Source organism: Pempheris klunzingeri, chromosome 23 (assembly GCF_042242105.1).
Source record: "Pempheris klunzingeri isolate RE-2024b chromosome 23, fPemKlu1.hap1, whole genome shotgun sequence".
NCBI lineage: Eukaryota > Metazoa > Chordata > Actinopteri > Acropomatiformes > Pempheridae > Pempheris > Pempheris klunzingeri.
The window spans coordinates 8,060,197-8,071,381 of NC_092034.1; the positions used below are offsets into that span (position 1 = coordinate 8,060,197).

Genomic DNA, 11,185 nt, shown 5'->3' on the forward strand with positions numbered 1-11,185 from the left:
CAAACACACACACACACACACACTCACATACCAGTGTGGAAAAATTAAACTGCTGACAACTGAAGCCCTGCACAAGAATGATGACTGTGAAAGAAGAGCAACCGTTGTGGAAAAACTTAAAGTGAATCCTCTCCAAACCAAAGCAAACATTGCCAATAGATGGCAAGAAACCTAAGAGAAAGCACTCAATAAGGTCCTCAAGGGCCTTTTTCTGGAGCTGCTCTGCTGACAATAAACTAGGTTTGTAAACTAATAAAATCTAGTGTCTTTTAGCGGGAGTACAGGCAGTCCACTCACCCTTTGTATTAGGTCTTCTGTATTCAGACAGTAGGGAATTACTGGGGCGAGAGAAACAGGGGAGAAAGCTCTTGGTGAGAGTTGATCCTGGGCTGGTAGTGCCGTACAAAAGCAGGGGACTTATTTTACGACCTAACAGTATTTGGCGGCCTGTTTGGTGTTTTAAGTCACCACATTGTTCACAGATCTAAAGCAGGAAATGTGCCCATTACCTCAGAGTATTAGCTTAATTCTATCATGCTTTGCAACTCATTGTCAGGAGCTATTGACACTGTCCCTGAATGTATTATTGATTTACCTCAAAGCTCTTATTTCCAGCCACAAGGGACCTCACATCTGTGGAATAAGAAAGGCCAGGATTATGGGAATACCATGATGTGACTCATGTTTTAGGGTGGATTCTTATTCTTCTTTAAAGGAACCACCCTAAAATGTTCCTTAAACATGACCCCTTTCCTCACATCTACCACATTTGTCAGTTTCTCTGTCAAATTGCCAGGTTGGATATGTCTGAGCCTGACAACTACCAAGCTACAACACAGAATCAATCAACTTCACGACAAGGCTGAAGAAACAAAGCTCCATGAAGAGGCTCACCTGCTCTCTTGATGGGAACAGGATGTTCTTTGTACAATGGTGAACTTGAGCACCTGCCTCATTAGACTACTGCATCTGGCATACTGAAATATTGTCGAGACTAATGAGTTTTTTGACAAGCAACTGAGAGAGAGATCATATTTTCACAAAGCTTGTGTGGTATTCTACTTTAAGCCATGAGTTTGGCCCAATCAGACCAATCACAGCGCACCCTGACCGCAGCATGACAAATATACGCGTGTATGTCTGAATGCATTTGTTCTTCCTTTCCCATGCCTCTGCTACAATGATAACCATATGTAGACAGGAAGCCGCAGCATGCACAGAGGACGCCATGTTAACTGAGCTTCCATTATGACACACATTTCCTCAGATCCTCTTCCCGAAACATTTTTACTTGTGACTGCAAAAGAGGGAGAAGTCTGACGTGTCTCGCTGTGTCTTCTTCCAGTTTGCTTCCCCAAAATTGGAGGATCGCTCGCAACTTGAAAGCGACTTAGAATAGATGTTTTGTTGAGAGCCACGGAGGTTGTGGCTTAGCGGCTGTGTGTGTGGAGGCACTCCCCCTACATTAGATGACTCACTCAAGGCCATGCATGGCCGTTTCATGTACTGATTTTCTCTGTGTGCGAGGAGCTGTGTGCAAGAAGCCCTGTTTGCCTCCTCGATTTAGATTTACAACAGGAAGGGATGGTTTGGGGATTTTTCAGTGGGTACCGAGGGACTGCAGGAGATTGCAAAAAGATATCAGAGAGCTGTTAAGGAGGGAGAGAAGGGCCTTTTAAAAGAATCTTTAAGGAGGAAGAATAACAGGCTTTATTTATTCTAAAATTAAACTTTTTAGCCAATTGCCTCTTGAAACCGACTTTTGTACAGCATCTTCCTGGAAGAGTATCGTTTCCTTTTCAAGAGCCCATTTAATGCATCTTTAGGAGAGCACAAGTGTGTTGTTTGTTTTGAGTACAGTGCAGCCTTAAATCTCAGCCCTCACTCAGGCTGTGCACACTTAACTCTTCAAAAGCACTGAGAACCTTTAAGAGGTTTTCTTGGGCTCCTTCAGGGGTGCAGACTGATTTCCCCCTATCGAGCATCACAGACCTTTCTTCATAGTTACATAAACCTGGGGTTGATCCTGCACGGAGCCGTATGAATTATAGATTGTCTCCTCCAGGGGGACCTTCACGGCAGTGTGGTGCTCTGCTGAGATGGCTGTTGAGAAAGTGGTAGTTTTTTTCCCCCCTCCACTTTGCATAAAGAGGTTATCGGGCGGTCAACTTCCGTTCTGCACAACGCCACCCCTATACGACATAATGAACCCTCAGAAAAACATGGCCCTCAGCGGGAGATGAAGAGAAGGACAAAAGGCGGATGCACATGAAAGAAAAATACACCTGGAGGTAATTAAGCATCTGCGTTCAGCTTGTTGGTTGAATAAGGGTGATGCGTGCGGAAAAACATCGAACCAACCTTGATGCAACCTTGAGGGAGGGTGTGTTTCGGGTCAAAGAGTTCACACAAGGAGACTGCATTTATTTCAAAGTTTCGGTAGAGTGTTTCCCTTTTTAGCAACCTGTAAACAACTTACACTGGCTTATTCACGCACCAGTTGTTTACTTCACTTTCGCCACGACCACACATGAAACTTTCAGCCTTACGTGTGGCTCGAGAATGGCAACCTACACGGTCAACACTGCTGTCTATTCATGCCGATTTATTTGCTACGCCAGCCTGCCTCCCCTGAGAACATAGACTGTACATAAAGAGGCCATAATCTAACGCAATTTTCTCAAACTGGGATTTTAAACATGAGGTGAGTTATTGGCGTTGAGGCGGCACTGTGTCTTCCCGGCATTCTCATTGCCTTAGTGCTATAAGAGACTGTGTATATAGGGGGGAATAGGGGTGTGATATTTACCCTCAGGGCAGCCAGTGACTGTTGCGATATTTGACAGCTCCTCCTTGAGGGGCAGGCAGATTATTGTTATCACACAAATCCTAAGGAAGTGGGGGTTTCCATAGGGGTTTCGAGGGCCTGTAGATTGTATCAGCTACGAACAGGATGAGGTGTATTGTTATTGAAGCACTGTGTCACCGCTAGGGACTTAAGTTGGTTTGAGACTGGTTTTTAAAATGCAAAATGCTCGTGTTTAGGCATTCAAACAATACCTGTGAAAAACTGTAAAATGTAAAATAAATTTCTGTGAAAAGCTATTTAGATTAACTGGAAAAAACTGAAAGACTGACTGAAATTCATTGCTAAATTCATAATAAAACCCCTCCTCTTAGTTAGCTAATGCAGCCTGTAAATCAGGGAAAACTACCCTGGCAATGAACCGACTGGCTCTCGCTAGGTTCTGTTTCAAGTTTCTGACCTCATTGCCCTAGCACGCCGTGCTGCGCCGTTATAACCGCAAAACATTGCACAGAAACTTCTGAGGGCTAAACCCCATCTTCTACCCCCTATGTTAGCTACTGTGCCCCCCATACCAGATTACCAGAGCGGACAGATAGGAAACAGCTGTGTGCTTTTTGTCCTGGCATGCATTTGAGAGAAAAGAGAGTGAGCCACCCAGCAGAGAAAACAGTTGGTCTAATCTCTGGCTGCCATGTGTACCCGTTTTCCTCTTTTTCGACTCCTCCACTTCCTATCTCTTCATCCATCTCTACCATCTGTAATCCCCCTATCTGGGCCCACACTCAGGGACACAATGCTTCCCCAACACCAGCAACTGCCTGAGGTTAATCTCACATGTGGTTTGTGTTAGCCAGAAGAGCACACACACAAACACACACGCATAAACACATGAAATTATCGGTGACGCATCCAAAGTTCGGTGTCCCCTGGCGAGGCGCACAAAGCTCCATGAAAAGTAACCTGAAGCAAAATCAGCTCACACGCTTTCGCCAATATAGCAGCCATTTTGGACTTTGCTGGTAAGCTTGGTGCGGAGAGAAAAGTCAGGCCACAACAGGTAAAGTCTCTGATTGTAAACGTGAGCAATGCTATGGTTATTATGAAGTCCAGCATCATTTTAGGGCTGTAACTTCCACAATAGTGAGTTTTCTTTATTCACAATAATAGGCGGCTTTGAGTGCCCAATATAATTCATCTTGCACAAACTGTCCAAAGTGGATGAATTGAATTTTAAAATTAAAGCATTCATTCTGGCCTACTGGGCAAGTGGCCTCTCCAAGTTTTTTTTTTTTTTTTTTCCACAGCAAGTTTTCATTTAGGTAGTTTTATAGCAAAGCATGAAACAATAAGAAAAAAAAACAGTATACAATTAACAGATATCAATGACTATAACTACACACAACTACATTTTCTCAAAAAAGTTCAGAACATTCCTTTAAGATCAAGGTTTGGAAATGTACATATCTACTATATATATTAGAAAGCATATTAAGCAGCTTCATAGATACTTTTCCAATCCACGTATACACCAACATACTTAGAAGCACATGCTTATGTACCAATATACATGCATATATTCATACTGACCAGTAAACTCAATAACTAGGTAATACAAAAAAAACAGTTCCTCTCTGAATAAAGCAGGTGTGTGTGTCAAAGCTGCAGAGGGGGATTCAAAGGATTGAGTCAGAGAGTGTGTATGTCTAAAGCCAATAGGAAACTCTCCAGTATCCTATATACATTCCTTTGAGTAAAGATAAAGAGAACGGCTGGATGTTTTATCCCACTTTCACCTCAATTCACTTGACAACTCATGGATTTCACGCCCAAAAAGCAATGCACAATGGTCCCCTTTACATCTTTTATGGTTTTGGCATTTTCTGAAAGACAAAACAAAAAGAGAGCAGCAGCATGCAAAAAGAAAAAACGAAACCCTATATAACCCTATGTGTGTCTAGATGCTGATGTTCCATGGTCATCCAATCAATGCCTCCAATCTTGTACTGCACTTCCCAGAGGAATACTGTAGCACGCCGGGTAATGAGGACGGTTTTCACTAATTTCTCTGCATGTGTCTAATGCACTCAGTGTAAGGCTGATAAATCCCAAATCATGAACTTCCTGACCTCCACTATGACAGCGGTAATGGGCCTGTATCAACCAACAGCAATCAATACGGCCCACTACAAGAGGTTACCATGGATGTAAACCCCATTGCTCTATCGCGCTCAAGCATATGGGCACTCATTGACTGCATGGATCGTGTTGCCTCTGGCCTTGCTGCTTTGCTGTCGATCAAACCGGAGCACTTAACTGACAGGCTGCTTCAGCAGCGAGCCGACCCCGATGCACAACGGGAGACATGAAGAGGCGTGCTGAAGGCCGTATCAGGCTCACGCCCTCTGTGTTTTACTGTAACTCTGAGGCAAGGGAGCTGCAGCATCGCAGCGAGCCGGAGCTGGCCGCACTGAAGCCTGGCCAGATTGTCCTGCTAAATGACATTACAGGGTGTTAACACGCGCAGACTATTTATGCAGAGGAAATATCTTGTGGCAGCTCACCCTGGAGCTCTAAAGAGAGTAGAAAAGACATGGTGGCACTGATCATTTTCTACACTCTGTATTTCATGGCGTGCTCCTGTATTGACAGCGTCCAGCCCTGCGCTCTCTCGGCTCTGACTTCGTTAGCACACAAGCTCTGCTGTGCCACCAGCGACTGACCCTCGAGACAATAATTACTGCCTAATTAGGGAGATGAGCAGTGCTTAAGCGCGGCTTAACATTTAATCGGCCAGCACGGCGAGCCAACGGCAAACTCAAGATCTGATTGGTTAGAGCAGGCAAACAACACGCCCACATGAAAAAGAAACACTCCAGAACCACAAACCAAGAGTCCTTCAGGTTCATAATCTAAAAGGACCTCTTATCAGTTCCGATTTGGCGTGATCTGCTGAGGTTGCAATGCTGGCTGTGGCTCAAGTTGATACACTGCCATCAACTGCATTTGCTCTGTGGTGCTTAAAGTGTCAAAAATGACAGGACGATAGTCCGAACTGGAAACAGACAAACTCACAGTAAAGGAGAAACTGTTCTCCTCGAGGTCTGCATGAATAACCATATCATCATATTTGGAAACAGATGTTGTCTCTCAGTGTTTCCAATGTAATTTTTCGGAGCTTTGAAGACAGAAGACTAAATCCTGCAGAGATTTACTGTACTGCAGTGATGTCAACAAAGCTCAGAAGATCACAACAAAACATCTGACTAGATGGACAGTGCTCTGTTACTAAAGATCACTTTCTTTATCTTTTAATGTGACAAGCGTTTTATTTGTTTTGTTCAAAAGTAGGGTAAAAGGTATCACCGTGACATCCTAAAAGGTTTTGTTTTGTCTGAACAACCGTCCAAAAGACTGTCCAAAAAAGATATTATCTTATTATTATGTATTACAGAGAAAAAACAGAAAACCCTCCTCCTTTTTCAGAAGCTAGAACTGAGGAATATTTCACTTATATTATTATATATATATATATATATATATATTTTTTTAGAATAGACACTACTCTACTCTGAGTAACATAAAAACAAGTTGAGTTCATTCTTCACAAAACAGACAAAACATTTTTTAACTCAATGTCCACGTGTCTGTTTAACTGGAGCCCTGAAGTGCATCTCAAACGGAAATCAGAAGGAGTTCATACAGAAAAAGCAAGTAAGTGGACCTTGAGTTAAGATGTTTTTCTCAGAATAAAAGTAATTATTATGTTTGTGAGTGAACAGCCCCTTGAAAGCAAACATGTAATGTTGTTGGGGTTAATTTGAATCAGCGTAGAGCTGCAACAAATGATTATTTACGTTATTGTTCTCTTTCTTCTATTCTTCTGCTGGATTGTTAATAACAGAAATAGTGAATAAAAGCCGATAGCAGTTTCCCAGAGCACATGGTCTTCATATTGTCTTCACAATCATCTGTACAAAACCCAAAGGTATTAAATCTATCATATAAAAAAGAGAAAAAGCAAATGTTCACATTTGAGAGGCTGGAAACAGATGTTTGGCATTTTTCTTGATAAATACACAATCATCAAACTGAGAGAAAACTAGTCCTCAGCCAGTCAATTAATGGACTAAATCACAGACGATCCTGCTTTTTGGCTGCATTTTGTTCATTTTGAGGCTTTTTGCATGTTCACATGTGTGTGTTTGTGTGTGTTTCGCTCTCTTGTTCAGTGCCACTGGCTCCAAAGTTAAACTCTGCCATTTTGTTTTATTGAGGTCAACAACAACTCACGAGTTGGAGGCCTGAGCTGCGGGACAGTTTCCCTCCTGGCAAACCACAATCGTGAGCCGCACCTCCGCCCGTTTCGTCGAGGTTAAGCCTTTACACACTCGACTGACTCCTAATAGTTGAGCAAATAGCTGCCCTCAAGCCTGATACTGTACTCGCTGCCCGAAAGGGTCTTACTGGACTCAGCTGAATAAATAACTGGGATCCTGATATCGCCCTGCACAGCAGCTGGCTCGTGTTTGTGTAATTATCGCCGGCTCGAGGGGGGGGCTGGATCGTTTCTGCGCCGCTTAAGGTGCGTTTCCCAGGCCCAAAGCATACATGGCAGCGTGGACATGTACTGTATTTATTGTGCTTCCACTGTATGCATGCTCACTATCCTGCAAGCTGAGGAACCTCTTGCTGTGCGGAGTCAAGCTGACCCGATTATTCCAAACTTCCAAGTCTTTGATTCCACCTCCAGCTGGAGCACGCTGCTGAGAGCCTCTCCACCCCCATAGCAACTGACGGGGCTTTAATATGAGCAGCTACACAGGTATCAGGTTGAAGGAGTGGTCGTCTGGAAAGTATGCGAGACGGACAGTGCAGCATCTCTTGGCTCTGCGCCCCTTAGCTTCGCCCTGTTCTCAGTCTGCAGGCTGTGAATTCCTCCGTCTCCCCACTGGGACAAGTGGGGGACAAATCCTCGACTGTACTGACAGCAGTGGAGCTCTAGACCGTGCGTAGACGAGAAAATCAACAGAGAGACATCCAAGACTTGAAACTGTGTATGAGCTGCACAAACCAGTGGAGGTTTAATACAGGACAGTGTTCAATGTGTGTGCATTCAAGCTATTTTCGCACATGTAGGTTTAGGCAGCAATTAGCCGTGACCCTACAAGGCCCCCTCTCACAGAACTCTCCCTGTACAAGTCTTGATCCTGTGTGTGTGTGTGTGTGGCCTCATTTTTTTGTATGAACTAACACTGCAGCACATACCACAAGAAAATGCCTGCCAGAGTGCGGGTTTACACAGCAGCCAGCCGCAGCCCTTTGTCATTGTCAGCGAGGGTGATTTACAGGAGAAACCCAACACTTGAAGCAACAAAAGGAGGAGACGAGAGGCCGGCAGTGCTGCACGGCAGACCTGTAATTTCAAAGACGACCCATGATGATGGTCGAGCCGGCTGGTTGTCCCGTGTCCTTGAGCGGCTGAGCGGACTCACCTGCTGAGCTGCGGCCCATAAAGTGTTAGGATTCCTGTACGTGCGACCTTTACACACTTCAGAGTGGATTATTTGCTCGTTGGACGCCTTTATTTAGGTACAGAAAGGGTTCCCTAGGTTTGCATCTCCTTTCCAACATCTGTCTGAATGGGCTGCACTCACACACACACACACACAGACCCAGTTGTGTTCAAGCAACAGAGGGCGCCACGTTGACACCGATTCCAAATCTGCAGGGTTACACCAGATTCCCCTAATGCTTCTATTGGCAGCAACTTTTTGGAGCTCGCCAATCAGCCGAACCTGTCCTCACACTGAGACAACTTGCTCTCCGAGAGTTTTGAATGAAAGCAGGTGTGTTAAAACGTATCGTTTCATCTCCTCAGGTGTTTTATAATCAGCTGCTTTGTGCAGCAGAGCAGCAGGTCATGTGCACGGAGAACCTTGAACTCATATCTGCGTTTGCCAAGATTGCGTCATGTGTCCCTTGTGGCCTGCATGGTCTCTCTCAGGGAGGGTGTGTGTGTGTGTGTGTGTGTGTGTGTGTGTGAGGGGCGAACAGGTGATCAGAAGTTGTTGCTCCAACAGCTGTGTTTACGCAGCGGCTGATAGACACCATTTGAGAAAATTCTACATGGGTGATTCTTCTTTAAAGGGGGAGTTGAGGCCTTTTTCACAGCGTGAGAAAAATCCAGTCAAGGAGTTAATATCAACATTTAATGAATCGTGGTTGAGCCTTCAGGTGCTTCTCACTGACTGGTTACCGGGACATTTTCTCTCCTCTCCTGGGATCAATGCCTGATGTAATATTGCAGAGTCAGCAGAAAAGCAGTGCAAAGTAAACAAGAGGGCAGGGTGTGTTTGAGCAGTTGACTTTGGGGGAAAGAGGAGACAAAGCTTGCACACAGCTGGGGCCCACAGAGAGAGAAAACACACACCCCAAAAAGTCTGGAGGACGACTGGGAACAAATATCTTGACCTGACACCAGTATGATAAGGACTGGTGGGGAGGATAAGCTCCACAGCGGAGCTTAAAGGCGCATGTTTACACACACACACACACACACACACACACAGACGTAGTGTAAAAATAGACACCACACTACATAAACTCCTGAATTTTTCAAAAGGAGGCGATGGGAGTGCACCCACGCCGCAGACACAAACTCTGTAAACTTGGCTTGGCCAGCTGTAATGGTTTTTAATTAATCCCCGCATCTGATCCAACACCCTGGAATCAAACATGTCCCGATCTGCAGTGCGCTCTGCAGACATTGCCACGTTTCTCCTCCTCATGCTGGAGCCTCATACAGTATTGAGTGTGTGCATGCATGCGTGAGAGCCGTGCATGAGCGTGTTTGTGGTTGTGGTGGTGTGTGCATGTGTGTGTGTTTGGGGGGGGGGGGACTCTTTGCTTACTTTTGCACTGCAGCTCCACCATGGCCTGGTACCACTCGTCCTGGTCCGCCTCGTTCTCCGCGGCGATGGCGAAACTCTCGGCCCGGGTGTAGAGCACGATCATGTGCTTGTTCTTGGAGTCGGCCCGCTTGTTGATGTTGAAGCACGTCTCCAGAGCCACGGCTTTCTTCGGGACGGGGGCCTTGCCGCGGAATTTCTTCTCGCTCTCGTAGTACTCCAGGCGGGCCGGGCCGCGCTCCGAGGCGGCGCGCAGCACGAAGTACCGCCGGTGCATGGACTTCTGCTTGCGGAGGTAGCCGCTCTTGCGCACGTCCTCGCAGCTCTGGTGCTCTCCCGCTTGGCTCTCCATGACACCCGACGGCTCCTCTTAATCCCCCGCTGAACAAACTCTTTTATTTCTCTTGTGTATCTGCAAGTTTAGAGAGGTGATTCAAACATCCCCCGGCTCCGCTCCCCTCCCTCTCTCCCACATCAACGCAGGCATGTGAGAGGAGAGGCAGGGGAAGGTTTTTGGGTCGCTGTTGCTGCGAGTCCCGGAGCTTTAACGTGAACCGGGACCTGCTCTGCAGCTGTGGTTAGTTCCCCTTTTCTTTTTGGTTGTTTCTCTCTCCGACTCACTGGCCGGAGCAAGTTTTCCAGGCGCACACGGACGAGCACATGCGGCGCAGCTCTGATCGGAGCTCCCCCTTCTCTCCACTACTGCTGCTGCTGCTGCTGCTGCTGCTGCTCGGGTCTCCAGTCGCGGTTTAATCCCATTTGCTGCACATCACAGAGTGCAGAGCCCGTCCTGCTGCACGCTGCTTGCCTCTCTGGCTCGCCTGTCCCCCCACCCCTGCCCTGCTCGGCTCTGCTCGTGTCGCTGTGGCGTGGAGAGGAGCGGATTGAGTGGCCACAGTGGAGCAGGACTGTCACTCACCGCTGTGCGAGTACTCTGGAGCACCGGGGCGTTCACGGACCCAGCACGGGCTCGGACAGCAGAGCTTCCGACTCACCAACCAGCACATCTTAGTTAATTCCACTGCTTTCTACACAAGTTCAGTTGTAGATACACATGCACATGCAGCTACAGAGTAAATGCAAAAGGAAAAGCAAGAAAATTAGGGTGATGAAAAGATAAACTAAAACTAAAGGCTCGGATTACACACACACACACACACACACACATATACAGTATATACACATATACACACACACATATATAGGTATATACAGTGATTGTGCCTCATGTATGATTAGTGCAAGTCTGGCAGATTCTTTGTATTGTGATGATATAATAAGGTGTTATTTGTTTTAATTGTATAGATGCATATTGGTAGCAACTATTCAGACACACAGTTATCTAAAATAACGTATACGATAATGATAAAATGAATAAAAACAAAACTTATGGGCAGTAAATATTAGACCAACTGCATGAAAAGATGATCAGAGACAATAACTATACAATGACTGTTACTGAATGCAT

At 45.7% G+C, this 11,185-nt stretch overlaps 1 protein-coding gene across 1 annotated transcript in view; it reads right to left on the reverse strand.

The window, feature by feature from the left end:
- Nucleotides 1-10,083, reverse strand: part of LOC139223085 (insulin receptor substrate 1-B) — a 42,729-nt gene extending 32,646 nt beyond the window's left edge. Inside the window, exon 1 of the mRNA XM_070855013.1 lies at nt 9,721-10,083. Coding sequence (XP_070711114.1) covers nt 9,721-10,069 — 349 coding nt within the window. The 5' untranslated portion in view covers nt 10,070-10,083. The remainder of the gene's footprint in view (nt 1-9,720) is intronic.
- Between the last annotated feature and the right edge of the window lie 1,102 nt (nt 10,084-11,185).